The sequence below is a fragment of the Erpetoichthys calabaricus genome, chromosome 1 (assembly GCF_900747795.2).
Source record: "Erpetoichthys calabaricus chromosome 1, fErpCal1.3, whole genome shotgun sequence".
Lineage (NCBI taxonomy): Eukaryota > Metazoa > Chordata > Cladistia > Polypteriformes > Polypteridae > Erpetoichthys > Erpetoichthys calabaricus.
Window position 1 is genome coordinate 260,233,089 of NC_041394.2, and position 18,415 is coordinate 260,251,503.

An 18,415-nucleotide genomic window follows, 5' to 3' on the forward strand; every position below is an offset into this window, starting at 1 on the left:
ACATCCCCACATCCCTTGTTCCACACTCTCCAGGTAAGCCCATCCCTATCTGACAGTCAGTATTTTCTAAACACAAGTAAGGAAAGCCAACACATTTTGGTTATAAGTTTCTGAAGCAAAATCAATGCTGCACTTCATCAAGACGACTGAGCTTTGCAAGTCAATTAGTATAGCGCCATGCCAAGGTCTGAAACACAAGTGGAGATGCAGAGGTTGTCCTTTTATTTGACTCTGCTGCTGTTGAACCAGTGCACCTCACGTTTACTTAAGCAAGTGTACTGATTCTCAATGTATTGATGTGAATCGATGAGATAGGGACAGTATAAATACTCTGTGAAATTGTACAGTATCCGCAGTTCACACATTCTTTCGTGCAGCCTTGACTGTTTTGCTTTTTTTTTCACTGGAAAGTTTGTGCTGCTGTAAATGAACCTCCCGGCGGGGCGTGGACCGGGCTGCCAGACTCGCTTGCGACTGACATTCCTTTTGCTCACAACCGATAGCTGCCTTTCCTGGAAGTGTTCACAGCAATGGGTTTAGAAAAGGAGCGATCGGACACGAGGATTATTATGAACGATGACGAGTTCAACAGATCGTTCGAGCCAATACTTCCGAAAAAAGAGAAGGAGGTGGCTGCTCCAGACAGAGACCCGCACGATATAAACTCGCATATAAAGGTAAAAGGTGGGCAGGCTGGTAGTGGTGGTTCACTGCGTAATATGAACACTAGCAGACGATAAAATGTAATGTCAAGTAGAGCCGCGGTGCGCGCTGATTCGGCTTGTAGTTTTGGGGAAATCGGACCGGAACTCTTGCTTCGGTCAAGTGCGCTACCTGAAACCACGCCATTCATGTAACTGGCAATATAATAATCCACGCAAGGGCTGGAGGCTTTACCGAAAATCGTGTTTATTTATACTGAATCTCTCTCTCTCTCTCTCTCTCTCTCTCTCTCTCTCTCTCTCTCTCTCTCTCTCTCTCTCTCTCTCTCTTTCTCTCTCTCCTTCTCTCTCTTTCTCCGCCTCTCTCTCTCTTCTTGCAGGTTAATTTTGAAGATGTGATCGCCGAACCTGAAGGTACTCACAGCTTTGACAAAGTCTGGGTCTGCAGTCACGCAGTCTTTGAGCTGGTCAAGTATTTGCTCTACGCTTTCTTGACGACGGTTTTAGCAATCCCTCTCTCTTTTGTGGCTGGGATTTATTTCGCGGTGATCAGCGCCATTCATATTTGGTAAGATGACTTGTGGTCCTGAGTCCAAAACATGCCATGTGCAGCTTTAACTGCAATATGTATCGTTTGACGAAAACTATACTCTGTGTGCTTGGAAAATCCATTCGTGTTGGTGGTCAGGGATCCAGAAGTCAGAATTGGAATTGCAAGGAAACTTTATTTTAGCAGCATACTTCAGAGTCAATATTTCTAAACGTCTTTCAACTAACTGAACATATCAGATGAACTATAGCATTCCCAGCCCCACTTAGTACAATCCAGGAAACTGTAGCCAGAAGCCTACCATCGCTGCACTAGGAGCCAAGCAGGAAAGATCAGGAGATAGGGCTGCAGAACTCATACACACAATCGTTTACACATCTACATTTTTGCATATCAGGTTGGTTCTTTGGGGTTTTGAAACGGTTCCTAATATGTGGACAAAACAGAAATCATTGTTGTCTACACTCTTAACAATAATGGTCCTTTAATGGCATGTTATAGTTCTTTGCTGGCTTGTATGGTTCCTCGCAGATCTATTGGTTGACAAAGCACAATTTCATTCTGGGAAGAGTTCTTTGTATATGAATTTGGTCCTTTGTGATCAGATAAACATCCTAATATGTAGGAAAAACTAAAATCTTTCATGTATGGTAGGCTATAGTAGGACACTAAGAGATTAAGAAAAACTGAAACTTGGCCTGTGTTACTGTATGAAGCAGGGGTCCTTTTAACAACATGACCCACTGGTATTTCACAAATATGTTACTGTCTAGTTATGGTTATTTACTGCATGGAGCCAATTACAAGTATAAAGGTTCTTTCTGGAACCTTCATTTGGATAGGTCTTTTGGGAACCAAAAATCGTTCCCCTATGGCATCGCTCTGAGGAGCACTCTGGCACCTTTATTGTTAAGAGTGTAGTAGGCTGCCTAGCAAAATAGTGACCGATCAAAAAATATTAACTTTGCTTGTGTTATTGTCCTTTTCAATTGCTAGTTCACAAACCAAAAATACCATCTATTCGTGGTTGTTAATGGAGCCTGCTACAGATCTAAATAAAAGGTTCTTTCTAAAACTTACATGTGGATGGTTCCCCTGTGGCATCACTCTGAAGAACCACTTTGGCAACTTTGATATTCAGAGTGCAGGGTTGGTTCCTTCCAAGCACCCACTGCTGACGAGATTAACTCATTGAAAAAAACAGGTTTTATATAATGAATGAATGGAGCAGTGCTTGTTAAAAGTAACAGCCTTTCTACATTGATCACAATTTCTTAAACTGAAACTCTGGCAAGTTAAATGGTGTAAAACGAGTCGCAAAGTGAGATGGTGGTGTGGATTCAATTTTGTTTATTCTTGTGCAATGTTAAAAACACTGTACCCATTTTCAAATTTAGGTTAATGCTATTAATCAACATAATGCAATAACAGTTTAGGCATAAAATGCAGTGTTACGTATACTGTGCTTTAATAAACCGTATCTATCTGTATATACGGTGTTATCTGTATTTATCTTCATATTGTTCATAATCTTTTCCTTCAAAATGCTTGCAAAGAAAGAGAAGTGAATAAAAAGTCTGCATTGGACTTGCAACCCTATGGTTCACAGTGTGGCTCTAACTATTAAATGCAAAATAATGAGTCCTCTTAGTGTATATCATAATTTATTATTTAAGTTTCCTGCACCTGCGACATATCTTGGTACCACCAGATACATGGCATGGACCAATTATAGAGGTGGTTTCTTGATAATTTCTTGACAATGCTGTAAATAAAAAGTCATGTATAACATTATTAGAGGATAGTGCAGTAGATGAGGCATCATGGATACAAATCTCTTGCCTGCTTGTTGTTTGCATGGAGTTTTTACATCCCACCCTTGTCTGCATGGTTTTCCTCCCACTTCCCCAATATGAACATTAGGCTAATTTGTCATTCTGAATTGGCCATGTGTGTGTGTGTGTGTGCTCATGATTGTGCCCTACATTTTGACTGATTCTGCTTAGATGGGTTCTGGGCTCCTGTGATCCTGAATTTGAGTAAGAAAGTTTTAAGACTATTATGTTACTTTACATTATTATTATTATTTTTGTAAACTTGGTATTAGTATACTAAGTGCTGTAATCCAGTGGGGTGACTCTGGCCATTCTGGATTACAAGAATTATCTGGAGTCAACATGGATTTGTTATCAGTTGAAATATTTACAAACCCACTTATCCAATATAGATGTTGGAACCAATTTCATTCTCATCAGATGTAAAGTTGGACCAAGTCTTGGAACTCACACATAGGATGTGTTAACATAAATGCTCACACTCCCTTCAGGTGATTTTAAATTTCTTAGTAGCTGAATTTATTTGAAATGTAGGAAGAAGTTGTTTTATACATGAAATAAACATACAAATAATATCACATACAAAGGCATCCATGCTTGGAATCAAGTTGATGCCCAGGTGCTGTATAAAAGAGCATTGCGGCCAGAAACAACACAATGCCAGATTTTGCATAATATATAGTTAGAAATATAAAAGTAGTTTTTGTATTTTTATATATCGTCATCTAGGACTGGGTGATGCATGTACTATTTTTGTTTCCTTTTGGCACTTACACCCTAAGTGAACTTTTGAGTATATGAATTGTAGAGTAATTGGGAAAACCTCTGTCTTTTATTTTAATAAAGACTTTAATCCACACTTACAAGACAGTGTGTGAGTCTAGAGCTGGTAGAACGAGTGGCAAAGGCATGCTGAATGAGCCAGCTGGCATAGTGTACTCCATTACCAGGAGCTGTTCTTTTGCCATATCTGTTTTCCATTATTTTGAATATAAAAGAAAATCTGTACCAACAATGTTCTACATTGATATTATCCTGTTCGGCTTGATTCTTTCAGTTTTATTTTTCAATATCATTAGACTCAAAACATTATATATAGTATAAATCTCAACTCAATTATCCAAGTATTGTTAGAAGCTAGTAATTCGATATTATGTGCAGTCCTGCAATATTTGCCACTGTGTCCTCAGTACGAGACACAGCTTTCACTTATGGACTAAAGAAGCACTCTTGACAAGCTTTATTCAGCAGTATAACAATTTAAAAAGTAAAAAGGCGTTGAGGATAAAATATCTGGGTTGCTGAGTAAACGTCTAAAATGTCTTGAGATTTATCAGTGGCTATTTGCTTTAAATAGCAATCAAATGGAAAATTAGACATATGTTTAGAGTTAAGATATGACACATGATTTTGTTGCACTGTGCTTGTTACACAGTGTCTCATTATATAAGCACTGTCCTTCTATGGAAAACCTTCTTTCACCTTAAAAAAATGTTAAAAAAGCCCATGTCACATTAGACGACTTTTCCAGCAATTTTCAGTCGTAGCCTTCACTTACATAATCTAAGTGAGTCGGAGGCATTCAGTGGTGCGCTCCTGTGAATGTGACATACCTAACGACTGAGATCAACTAGTCTGACTGGCTATGATAATATCAAACAGATTTTATTTTCTCGTTAGTTGGAGGGGCAGGCTATATACACTGGAGAGCTGAAAAACAGTAAATACTCATCCAGAAGTACAACGCATAGAATATAGTGAAGGGGAATAAGGAACTTGCATGTTTTGAACCTTACAAATGGATTAGAAGATCATCTATTTGATGTGTCATGTATTATGTGTTAAAACAGGATGGAAAAAAGTAAAATAAAATGGCCAAGACAGTGGCTGAACGCACCACAGCTATTAACCCTTCACACAGCACCGGTACAGTGCCCACTGTGTTGGGCAGCATGGGGGCTGTGGAACTCACAAACAGAAAAAACGTTTGCCTTTCTGATGTCTTGAATAATGGTGGAAAAAATAAATATATAGCAGATAATGGCCGCAGAACTTGCTGCATCTGTTAACCCTTCAGACAGCGCTGGCTCCATCAGGCAGTACGCTATTGGCTCTCAGAAAAAGAGGAGAGCACAACTGCACTAGAAGATTAGTTGATAAATGTGACATAGGCTACGATTTGCAGTCGTGTAATTTGACATGGTACATTGACAGAATCAGCGACTGCAATGGGCAAATCTTCTACAGAGTGAAATGTTGTTGTGTGATATCCTATGAACATATTTGTTTGGGGAAGGTTTAATGTATTTGGATAAAATATTTATTGGGAAAATAAGTGCAGAGTTGAGATAAACATCAGTTAATTGACTGAGGATTATCCTTGTCAGGATGTCCAGCAGCATAAATATATTGTGGTTCTATTTTGTGAATTTTTCTATTTATTTTGTTTCAAAATTAATTTTATTAATTGTTAAAATTTCTGCTATTTGCAACCTTGATGGCATCATCCTGGTTCATACTATGCTTCTAATTCAAGAGTATTTCCTTGTCCCAAGATTACAATTGCTGTTTAACATTTTTCAATATCTGCCAGATCCTGATATGCTCTTGCTGGTCTCAGTCTTTCTTTATAAATGATCCAAATTCCATACCTTTTTGCTTGCTGCACAGAAATCAACAGCCACATCATTTAGAGCTTCAAAAAGACATTCTGGAAAAAATATTATATTTTAATATTTATTTATACCTTTCCTTGTGCCCAAAGCAGCCATAATAGCTCCCCATGAAAGACAGTACATTTTTTTTAATGTAAGATGTGGGAGGTAGAAAATAAAAAAAATGTATGTAATTTAAATTCATTAATACCTTTACCTCACTGCGATTGTGCTCTAGAACATTCCAATTTGTAAAGAATGCTTTGAGTATTGTGAAAAGCACTATATAAATATAACAAATTATTATTATTATAAAGGAGGCTGGAAGTAGTGATCTTATCTCCCATCACGTAGTGTTTTCTATGTCCATTCTAAACACTGGAGTGTGTTTCATGATAGCCACATATGTGCACAGATGATTAAGTTGATGTTGACCGGAGATGTTGATGTTGATGATGTTGACTGGCACAAAGATCCAAAGGGTCACAGCCTGACATAACATAGTGAGAAGTTCAGGTACAGCCAGATAGCATGGATGGTTCAGCCTGCCCCACTGTATTTTTAATAGATGGCTGACTGAAAATGCAAAGAAAAAGTGCAAAGAATGTGCTCCTGTTGAAAAAACTTCTCAAAGTATAGTTTTTCCTTTTTTGTGATTCTTTAATCTTGTCCATTTTATCACGCATACCACAGAACACAGCTTTCTTTTATTATTATTTTTTTGTTTTTCTTTATTATCTTTATTAATTTTCCATATCATTTTAACACAGTTTCGTTGCACCATAATAATGATATGTGCAACATTACCCTAACAATATCTGAATCAAAAACTTAATTCTGGCAGCCTAAACAGCACAATGACCTAACTCAAACTAATATCTCTGAAGATACTTTTCCTTTTCAAATGTAAAATAATAAGTCAATCCCTACTGTCACCATCCTAACAGCAGGCTTTCACTTTGCCTACTCTCTTGAATAGAATCAAACTCATGCATTAAAAGGACTACCTTACTTAGATGTATTGTTTTCTAGTTTCTACCCACAATCCTCACTCAAAACTCAGGAACATCTATCCATCCATCCATCCATCCATCCATCCATCCATCCATCCATTCATCCATCCATCCTCTTCCGCTTATCCGAGATCGGGTCGCGGGGGCTGCAGCTTGAGCAGTGATGCCCCGACTTCCCTCTCCCTGGCCAATTCTTCTAGCTCTTCCGGGAGAATCCCAAGGCGTTCCCAGGCCAGCCGAGAGACATAGTCCCTCCAGCGTGTCCTGGGTCTTCCCCGGGGCCTCCACCTGGTTAGACGTGCCTGGAACACCTCACCAGGGAGGCGTCCAGGAGGCATCCTGATCAGATGCCCGAGCCACCTCATCTGACTCCTCTCGATGCGGAGGAGCAGCGGCTCTACTCTGAGCCCCTCTTGGATGACTGAGCTTCTCACCCTATCTTTAAGGAAAAGCCCAGAAACCCTACGGAGGAAACTCATTTCAGCCGCTTGTATTCGCGATTTCGTTCTTTCGGTCACTACCCATAGCTCATGACCATAAGTGAGGGTAGGAACATAGATCAACCGGTAAATTGAGAGCTTTTTCTTATGGCTCAGCTCCTTTTTCACCACGACAGACTGATGCAGAGCCCGCATCTCTGTGGATGCCGCAACGATCCACCTGTCGATCTCATGCTCCATTCTTCCCTCACTCGTGAACAAGATCCCGAGATTCTTGAACTCCTCCACTTGGTTCAGGATCTCGCTCCCAACCCTGAGAGGGCATTCCACCCTTTTTCGGCTAAGGACCATGGCCTCGGATTTGAAGGTGCTGATTCCCATCCCAGCCGCTTCACACCGATCCAGAAAGAGCTGAAGATCACGGCCTGATGAAGCAAACAGGACAACATCATCTGCAAAAAGCATTGACCCAATCCTGAGTCCACCAAACCGGACAAACTCAGGAACATTTGTGCATTATTGTGCATTATTGGCACTGACTGTGCTGCAAAAGAATGTGTTTGTTCTCCATTTTACATATTTTTATTCAACTTTAAGAGGTTATCTCTGGAACCAAGGAGATGGGGTCCCAGCTACAAGAAACGTCCACAAAATGTAAGCTATGCATCAGTCCAGTGAAAACTATACTTGTCTGACAAATAAACTAACAACAGGACTGGTGATAGTGGGTACATTATTTAGTGTTACCTCTGTGGCCAGAGTGATGTCTGCTGGTAGCTGACATTAGTAAAGTATCTATCTATCTATCTATCTATCTATCTATCTATCTATCTATCTATCTATCTATCTATCTATCTATCTATCTATCTATCTATCTATCTATCTATCTATCTATCTATCTATCTATCTATCTATCTATCTATCTAGTGTAGAACCACTAGAGTGTGGGTGGATGAATAAAAACATTTCACTGAACTGAATTTGTCCAGTATTAGCAGTTCAAAAACAAGCAAACAGACACTCAAAACAGGTTTTTGTTCTTCCTTGCCCTTGGCTATACAGGGCACCACCCTTGACCTAACATATTACATGGTGTCTGTCTTTTCTATCACATATTTGTTAATCACATGAAGCTTTTGCTTATTTTCCACTTTATTTAAACTGGCAGCTGACATTTACTCATAAGTAAACAATTGTGACTTTTCAAGTTCAAGTTTTATAATTCTCTTGCTTTTGCATTTTTCTGCTTCTCAGGTCTTTGCTAAATTTTTTCTGAGGGCATTGGCTTGTATTTGTTTATTTTATGTGCATGATGAGATCCTTATTCTTAGTAATTTTGTTATCTGATTCGTTTAGCAATATTGCCTTGCTGAGCCATATCTGCTGATCCTGTGACTGCCAGTATGACACTTCTGGATTCGTATTTTAACTAAGTCATCACTCACTGTGATTTCTAAATTCTAATCCAAGACCTTTGCACTCATGAATAACACAACAAATGATGGATAATAGAGAATGCTGAAATTAGAATGAAATACCTTACTGGGTTAAGCCAAGAGCCAGGGCACCAAGCTAGTACATAAACAAATAGCAGCATTGAAATGTTTTTAAGATATGCAATAGCTATGGCATAATTCCTGTGTTGCTTTACATAACCTCGGATAAATAAATGTTTTTAGCACTAGCAGCTCATCTGTCTCCACTCAGACAGGAAAGCAATAAGCAATGCCCCCAAGGGAAAGCTGAGAGGGTATGAGGCAGGTGTGTTGCTTCAGGTGTGGTGGCTGTTTAGATGACATGTATAAATCAAGCAGGAGAGACACAATTTGCTACGACAAAAAATGTGCTTCCAATACCTAATAAATAACAGCAATAATAACTAACAACATAAAATGAAACTGCCATAGATGATCCAATGTGTGTTGATACTAATCACATCTCGTACCAGGAAATGTTTGAGACAAGAGATAAGCATACTATAGATTGGTTTTAGCATAATGTGTTAAAACATATAATAAAACAACCACCAAGAGCAAGAAAACATAACTTAATTTGCAAATCATAACTTATTCCATCTAGCTTGTTACATTTTCTTACAGCTATGCTTTACCAGCATTTCATCTGGCCAGTTATTAGAAAATGAAATAAAAATGAGAGAAGCCTATTAATTCCATCAGGGTCATTTGGTTAAGAAGTAATTAACTTGTTCCAATATCTAATCAAAATACTTTTTAAAAGCTGTTAAGGTATCTGTTTCATTTTCATGACTATGTAGTTTCCAGACTCCAACAGTATTATGATTTTTAAATACTGGTTACATGGCATGTAAATCACAGTTATGATTAGAGATTAATCAGGAAGGCCAAAACAGCTTGCCAACTCAAAACCTTTTATATTTAAAGTAATTTATTAATTTATTTTTTAAATCCAATCCAAAACTCAAAGACCCTAATAAAAAGCCAAATGTAAAAAAAAAAAAAAAACACAAAAATCAATGAAAGATACAAAGACTTATCAAAAAGACAAATACATAAAAAGGAGCTGCATGCCTCTGCTACTAATAGCACATGTCACAACTGTGCTAGCAGGTTTCTTTAGTGGAACTCTTGGGGGAACTGCTGATTGAATCAAGGCAAGGTGTTATGTTTTTGTAACATTTAACACGTTTTATTCACCTCTTTTGAAACTTGTTTTTTGCCATAAAAATTCTGACTGATACTGAAACTGATTCTGCTTTAAAAAATACACATTTAAAATGTTTTTAAAGTTCTTTGTATATTTTCACATCTTATTTTGATCCATTTTGTTCTATATAGTGCATCATCATGTTGCCATTCTTGTGCATTTCTTTATTATGGATTCTAACCAGAAGTGTGCAAGTGTACGTTATCTTTGCGCAAAAAGTCATCACTGTGCACTCTCAGATTATCCAACATTGCACAGTCACGGGTTGCTGCTGTTGGGTCATATAGAGTCGTGACCCACTGTTTTATATAATGGGAATGGGTCGTGTACGGTTTACGAATTGTTTCACTTTGGGTTCCTATAGGTTGTTTAAACAATTAATATTGCCCTGCTGTGAGTATTAGAAGTGATTTCTGAAGGTTGAAAACTATGACTGATGGTGATGATTCTCCCAATCTGATGGTCATCATGGTCTGGGTCTTGAAGACATTAAGAAGGGTAGATGGCATCATGAGAAAAAAAAAATTAAGGAACCCTGCAATATTGAGTGTGCGCTGTACTTCATTTTATTTGTGATCTCCAGTTTTAATAGCTTTCTCACTTTGTTTTCTTCAACTTTTGGTTTCTGATTTAGACTTTGCCAAAAAAAAATAGGACTGATTCTTGGCCATGAATTTTCACTTAGTTTTCTTTAGAGAAAAGAGATACATTATAAAAATAACAAAAAAGACACAATACAAGAAACAACCAAAAACATGACAATTGCATGCATAGCAAATATACAGTATCATATTAATTAGACATATAAATGGTGGTGAACTTTGAATACAACTACACAAAACATCACAAAATGGTGAAAGGATGATGTAATCAAAATAATGTTAAAATAAATGAACCACAAAAATAACAGTTCATTTTGTACAAAAATAATTCCAGTGAACACAAGAATGGCTAATATAAAGCCCTTCCTACACAGAAGTGCTTTCTGGTTTCCATCATTGCCATTGAGTACATGATTTACTGTTTAACTGAAAGAATTCTGATGGACATCACATGGATGAAAATCTTGAAGACTTTGATTAGATTTCCTCACTACCTTAAGTTTATTTTCCCGTATACTCTCAAATTAAAACATGTCCTGTAGTCTAGGGATAGACTTGATGGCTTTTCCCTATGCAGCTTCTAAAGCTACTATGTCTTTTTATAGCATGGTGTCCAGCACTGCTCACAGTACTCTAAATGAAGGTCTTAATGGTCTTGAGCATGGCATCCCTTGATTTGTATTCAACACTTTTTAAAAATATACCCATAAAGGTATTTATCCCTTGGTCACATTCCTTCAAAGATGACAAAGTGGGATCAGCGCACATATCTATGTGCTTCTTTAAACTTTGTTCCTGACAGTAATGTCTGTTTTATATTCATAAGTAATATATGTAATATATATATTTCCATGATTGATGTAATAAACTAATTTGAGTGGTATGTTTGGAATAATTAGATGGCAGGATAACCAGGAAATGTAGCCATATTTTAATGAGAATTAAGAGGATAGTGGAGTGAATTGATCAGAGTCAGGATCTGGAGGTATAAGGGGACCAGTCATAAAAAGTGAAAACGTGAGACATAATGTAGCCCCAAAAAATCAAAGAATAATTCCTGGCTACCTAAGTATTCTTTCGCTATATAACTTATGTGAACAAATATTTTAGATGTCTGAGTATTTTATTTATAAAGTTGAATGTAAATAGTAATGCACCACAGTCTTAAATAGGGAGCACATAATAATGTCAAATGTAACAACACCAACCCCAGTAACATCACAGATGAAATACTGTAACAAATTAAAATAAAAAGAAATGCAAACCAAAAATAAAGAAAGCTTAATCAAAATATTACAAAACTAACTTTTGAAGTGCTATGTATTGTCTATATCATGTTGAGATTTCTTGTGTTTGCTAATTTTGGGGGATTGTCCAGGTCTTTGTTTATTGCCTTCTCTTACCTGTTTAATTTGGATTCTTTTTACAAAATTCACAAGTTTAGACTTGCAATTAAGTTTTGCAATACAGCTGTTTGTTGCTAGTAATTTATTACAGCATTGTTTGAACATACTCATATACTCCTACTTTTTTTTTTCCATCAATCTCCATCAGCTTGACATGGCCATTAGTAGCAAGAAACAATATACTATAACAATATCATATTAATAATGCAGTTCGATCACAGTAATAATGCAGTTCAGTCTTTTGGTCTCCAGTCTTTAATTGTGAGTGACAATCTATGACAAAAAAGCTTTCACTTTCAACCTCATAATAGGAGAACAAATCTGAACACATCTCTTTCTGCACAGATTTCTGATCAACGTAGGTTCTGAGGGACTCAATTTGCTCATACTATTTAACATCCTAAGGCATCAATGATGTTTTCAAACTTACCTAAAATAAACAGAGATTACTTGCAAGTGTTTTAGCAGCAGCACTGTTACAGCCATTTGTTTCCTTTTTTGTTCATGTGTGCTATTTTGCAGTTGTCTAAGAGATTTACATTGGCTCAGCACAGTATTTGTTTAAGACACAGACATTGACAGTGGGCCAGTTTAAGTCAACCAGTTAACTTACATTAATTAACATGCGTGTAATTAGAATTTGGGAGGAACACTGGACTACCTGGACAAAACACCATTCAGACTCCCAGAAAATGTGTAAACTTCACATGGATGCTGACCAGACCAGGATTTAATCCTTGTCTTGTGGATTATGCTCTCCAACATGCCACTCCTACCTTGAAAACTATTGAACTATAATAGCTCACCTCCACTTCTGGTAGAGTGAGGTTTGGAGAGCAGGAGCATGGCAGAGGGGGCAACTCCAGGTCTTACTTCACGCAGTCAGCAGTGTGCAATCAGAGTGAGCCGGAACAAACAAAATCAACACAGTGTGGGATGCATAGAACAGGAACAGCAGTTTCTAAATTCAGGTCTATGATCTAAAACTTTATGGCTGTAGGCCACAGAATGCAATTGAGGAGCTTAAAATTAAGAAAATTGATGTAATTGAGAGGCCAAGTCAGAATCCTAACCTTAAACCCATTGAACATATGTCTGTGCAACCTTTCAAGGAAGAATGGAAGAATCTTGCTCCATCACTTTTTTATGAAATTAACAGAGACTTGTGCAAAAGATTATTTGCTGCAAGAGCTGTGAAAAATGTCTCAACCAAGTACTGTGTGGGGTATAGGAATGCTTACAAATTGTTGACATTTCAGCTTTCGGAACTGAATTTTTGAATGGTTTATAATTTTCTTTGCAATGTGAAAAAATGAGTGCTTGATTTGCAAATAAAACTTCCCAATCTAGTTGATTAAAATCCCAGTTTGTGACATACATTTACAGTATGCGAATAATAGGTTGGGGACTGAATATTTTTTCAAAGCAGTGTACCTTATATAATTTATTAATGCCTGCCATTAGTGTTTACACTGCAATCACAAGGATAAATAATTTAGCATCTTGTATGTATGTGTGTGTGTGTATATATATATATATATATATATAATATAATATATATATATATATATATATATATATATATATATATATATATATATATATATATATATATATATATATATATATATATACAGGCGTGGGTAAAATTAGGTTTGCAATTGTTCATATTGGAAACTGACATGCAGATCTCAGATATATATGTTTCACGTACTCCCAACTGTGAACTCACTTTTGCCCACCCCGGTATATATACATACAAATCTACTCTGATTAACACATTGTTGCCACCATTCTGGGAGTCTGAAAATCTGCTATACTCTGTCCCAGCAATGCATACACAGTAGAATCTCAGGGTGCTCTGTTGCCATGTCTCAGATTGTCATGCATCATATCCTTTGAGGAGCTCATCAGTCTTTTTGCCTAGTGCTCTTCAGAAATGGCCACTGAGGACCTGATCAGCATTGCCTCTGTTCCTTTCTTTAAAGTGCTTTATCCATCATCTGACACTGCTAGGAAATACTCAGGTATCTGCTTAGTAATGCTGAAGTTGTGTATAAATATCAGCTACCAAAGATTTTGTTCAGAAGAAGAAATTTAACCCTAGCATACAGCCAAAAACTTGTCTCCTGGCTATTGTGCCCCAAACTATTAACATACATCTTAGGTAAGTCATGTCATTTTTCATTCAGGAAACAAAACATGTAATTGCTAGTTATGATAACCACATTCCAGTATTGACAGGTATTTCTTGATAATTCCAGTATGTTCCTTACTTTTGGTACTAAAGCTGTATTTGATCCATTATGTTTTCTTTTCACAGGATTGTGATGCCATGTATCAAGAGCTGTCTCATGGCTTTGCCACCTTTCAAAGCCATCTGGAAAAGCCTTGTGGACATGTTTATTTCTCCATTCTTTGAGAGCATGGGAAAGTGTTTATCTTCATTCAAAATAAATAAAATGCAGGACTAATATTCAAAGGATTTTATAATTGATATAGCTTTATATTTTAAAGACCAAAGAATTGGGTTTCTTTTCTCCCTTTACATATAGTAAATCTGTATGACACACTGGATAGTGTCCTGTATAATCCTGAACAAATGACATATACAGCTTGCCAAATGCAGCAGTTCTGTAAAATGTACTGCCTACAATGCTGAGCAGCCTCTTAAACTCATACTGTATAAGGCATAGGGTATAGGTAGTGTACACAGAGAGAAGATACAAGCAGCCTAACATCATGAACATTTGAATTTGAACTACTAAATGGTGCCCTTAATGGGTTTTGATGTTTTTAACATGCTAAAAATACTGCTGTTTAAACTATTAGAGTGCTAGGTGACATACTATATACTATAGTATATAATATCTGTACTATATATATACTGTTTATGCTGTATGGTGCACATGTATGCACATATCCCTTGTATTTGTGTTGTTTTATTGAAGAGTTGAAGATGTATAAGGTCTGAACAGTGGCAGAATAAATACTAATTGAATGAAAGTAGAACTGAGAAATTACATGTATACACTCTGCTTTAAACAGTACATATGTTGCAGCATCTGCTGTATGAATTTGTAAAGAAAGTTATTTCCATGCCAAAGACTACTAAAAAGATGTTCATGTGACCTTTGCAAGGTGTATATACTGTAGTTACATAGACATTCCCACAATTCAGTTTTTAACAATAAAGATATTTTATTTGAATTTTTGTTTGAGATTTCAGCAGTTGTCATAATCACAAAATTAACATGAGAGCACTTTATAAATCTCTTTCGGCTCACCCCTATGTGAGTGCCTTTGTTGGTCCATATTGTATATAAAATGCTCATGCTGTCGATGCAGGTTTGTAAAATCACGGTATGAGTGAATATAATGTATTCTGCTCTAATATATTATAAGTGTAGGTTACTGTCACTGATTAATCAGGGTGCACCATACTTTTCCACCATACATTGATTCCACTCTACAATGACTGCATTTTTGCTTCTAGTTGAAAGACAGTCAAACTTATGCTTTTCCATTGGTAGTTTCCATTTGCAAACTCAGAATACACTAAGTTTTATACTGAAATTGGCAAGACTTTTGACCTTGAAATAACTGAACATGGGCCATCATTCTACACAAAAAACTGAAGAAAAATTCAGATGTAACCAGCACTGAAAACATAATGGCATACAGCATTTGGTTTTTATTTTCTAAACTACATGATTACTTGATTAGTGTTCTAAGGGTTTTACATTCAAATGTACTCCTTTCCCAGCTTATAATTGAAAACAAAGCAATTTTCTTTATGTTTAAGATATTGTAGTTCTGCTTGAAAAGAATGCATTTATTTAAATGAGAAGAAAACAAGATGAATGTGTACTCCTGCTAAGTAGTTTATGGTGTCGCTGCACGCTGCAGTTGGTAAAGATGGGCAACAAGAACAGTTAATGTAAGGCCGTGTTCTACAAAAGGATAATATTCATAAGTGATAAAGCTATTAACAAATGTCTGAAAGTATGAGCGGAGGAAGCTAAAATCTGTGTGTTAGAGGTGAGCCATAAACAATGTCCTTTCTGCTCTGTTTCCTGTGTACTGTTTTTATTTTTAAGAAATTAAATCTTATGTGATGCTTATCTTATAAAGTGATGGTACATACAACATAAATGGTGTTAACCTGTTATTTTAAAATACTGTGCATATCTCTGCTAAGTGAGTGATATAAAAGGAAATATTTCAGGAGAGACAAATGTACCTGCATGATGTATATAATTCAGCTTTAACAAAGAAAGTTATTTAATAAAAGACAATAAATTGTTTGTAAAAATAAAAATAAATTATTAAGTTAATGGCATATGAGCATTTCTTTCTGAATTCTGATGTTATGTATACTCTGTTTATCTATCTTCTACTTGTTGCGGTGTAACGCATTTCTCAAGTGCCCAACAATTACAATGGCTGATTTTCTTTCCATTGGACATGGACTGACAGTTGTCTTCTGAATTTTGTAACACACAACGGACTTCAGGTTTAGTTTGGTGTATTGTCATGTGTACATAGTAGAATGAAATTTGCACTTGCATATCTCCTGAGAACAAAAACAATCAATAAACAAAACATTTACTTTAGAATGGAACACATACAGGATATACAATATATAAAATATGAATTTGCAAGTATTGGACACTATTCATACTCACTGTTTATTATGTTACAATATTTATGTTATGTTACAATATTTGAATTCTTGTAAGTGACTGGCAACCTTACTGACTCTCTCTCTCTCACATATACACACACACACACACACTCACACACAATCACAGGGCCAGTTTATCAACACACATGAATATCCACAGGAAAAGCCACAAAGGCACAGTGAAAAAGTGTAAACACCACATAGACAGCAAATGGACGCGGTAATAGAATCTACAACATCAACTAGTACACCACAGGGCTCACCTGTGAAACCAATGAAAATGTGTATGTAAAGCAGCTGCTAAAGAATGTTACTTTGCATTGTTTCAGTCATAAGGCAGTTCATATGCATATTGTTGGCAGGTATTACCTTGGACCATGGAAAACTACTGCAACTAGAAGAGGCAATGGGGATTGGGTTTGGTGGATGGGATTGAAGATGAATATGCAGAGATTACTGCAGGATTTACTACAGGATTTCTACAGGAAACAACATTGCATGTGGTACTCTGTAATGTTATAAAGATAATTAAAACTCATTAAAAGCCCATTTAAATTGCAATGTATCAGTACTCTGGATTGGGAGCACAGCAAGAAAGCAAAATTGAGTGAATGTATACTGATAGTAACAGTAAAAATTAATAATTATCTCTTATTCACTAAAATTCGCTGTTCTCAATTGTTTTCTTTCTCTCAACCATTCTCAACAAGAGACTCACAGCATACACTATAAAACAAAATTGGTAATTGGCTTGCAGAGCTGTATTCAGTTTCCTCATTGTTTAAATTGCTACATCTCATAATCTGTATTTTTTTTTTCATTTCCTCTGTATTCTTGCTGTCGTGTCTGCACACACCACCCCATAGAAAGTTTATAATGCTGAAGGGTTGATTGGTATTGTGAACTTAATGACCATATGCAGGTGGCCAAAGCTCCTGGCCCAATAAAAAAATCCAAGGTTTTGATCTAACAAAAAATAATCCTGTGTAATTAGTACAGTTCTGATTTTAAGTGTACAGAGCACAATTTCTTAATTGCATGCTTGACCAACATAGAACACATGCCACTTTCCAATACCACTATTCTCACTCCATAGATTACTGCTGATCCAAACCCAATTCTGCAGTTCATGTGTATTATATTTCTTTTTTTTGGTATCCTTTAGATTATATTTTTTTAAAAATTATGATCCTGCATTGAGTAAACATTTGCTCAATATTCACTGCTGATGTCTCTGTATGAAGATCTCACCCAAATAGCTTAAATGCATATGTGGTGTTTTGAAAATCCATTGGATACCCTTATAAGGTATATTGTTTATTACAAAAAGGAAAATAACAACACATTAGGTTACCCATAGGTATTTAAATTATAAAAATAAGCAGTTATAATAATAGTTTTGTTTCAGGTGATAAAAAAATGATCCAATTGCAATCTTCGACACTGTGTAAGGTCTTCCCTTTGCCTTAACTGATGGGCTCAGTATTGAAAGGCAGTCCTACAAGTAAAGTGTAAGATCAAGAAATAATGGCAGAGTTTTTAAACCAAGTTATAAAAAGCAGGCAGACGTCAAACATTGTATTTATATCTGCACTACTCAGCAGGATAACACACATATGAAGGAACAAATGTTTAAGATAGTGTGGACCACCGGGGCACGCCGCCCTAACCCGACACAGACAGGCAGAGACACAAGTGTTGCACAGCACACATTTTTATTTCCTTGGGGAAGTGCTTTTCTTTTGCTCCCCACAGTAGCACAGTCCAAAGCACCAAGCACAAAACACCTTCTCTCCTTTTCTTCCTTTCTCTCACTTCCACTCCTCCTCCAGCAAGCTTCATCATATTCCACCCGACTCTGGCTCGCTGAATGGAGTGAGG

The 18,415-nt window shown here is 36.6% G+C and overlaps 1 protein-coding gene across 2 annotated transcripts in view; it reads left to right on the forward strand.

The window, feature by feature from the left end:
* Positions 1-441: 441 nt before the first annotated feature.
* cav2 (caveolin 2) overlaps positions 442-18,415 on the forward strand; it is a 516,729-nt gene continuing 498,755 nt past the window's right edge. The window contains exons 1-3 of one of the 2 annotated variants that reach the window (XR_007935129.1): positions 442-677; positions 1,043-1,230; positions 14,171-15,002. Coding sequence is in view for 1 of the 2 variants with exons in the window: in XM_028814497.2 (XP_028670330.1) it covers positions 531-677; positions 1,043-1,230; positions 14,171-14,321 (486 nt within the window). In the remaining variant the exon portion in view is untranslated. Of the gene's footprint in view, positions 678-1,042; positions 1,231-14,170; positions 16,195-18,415 lie in introns of those variants that run through there. The other variant, XM_028814497.2, reaches the window with a different exon arrangement.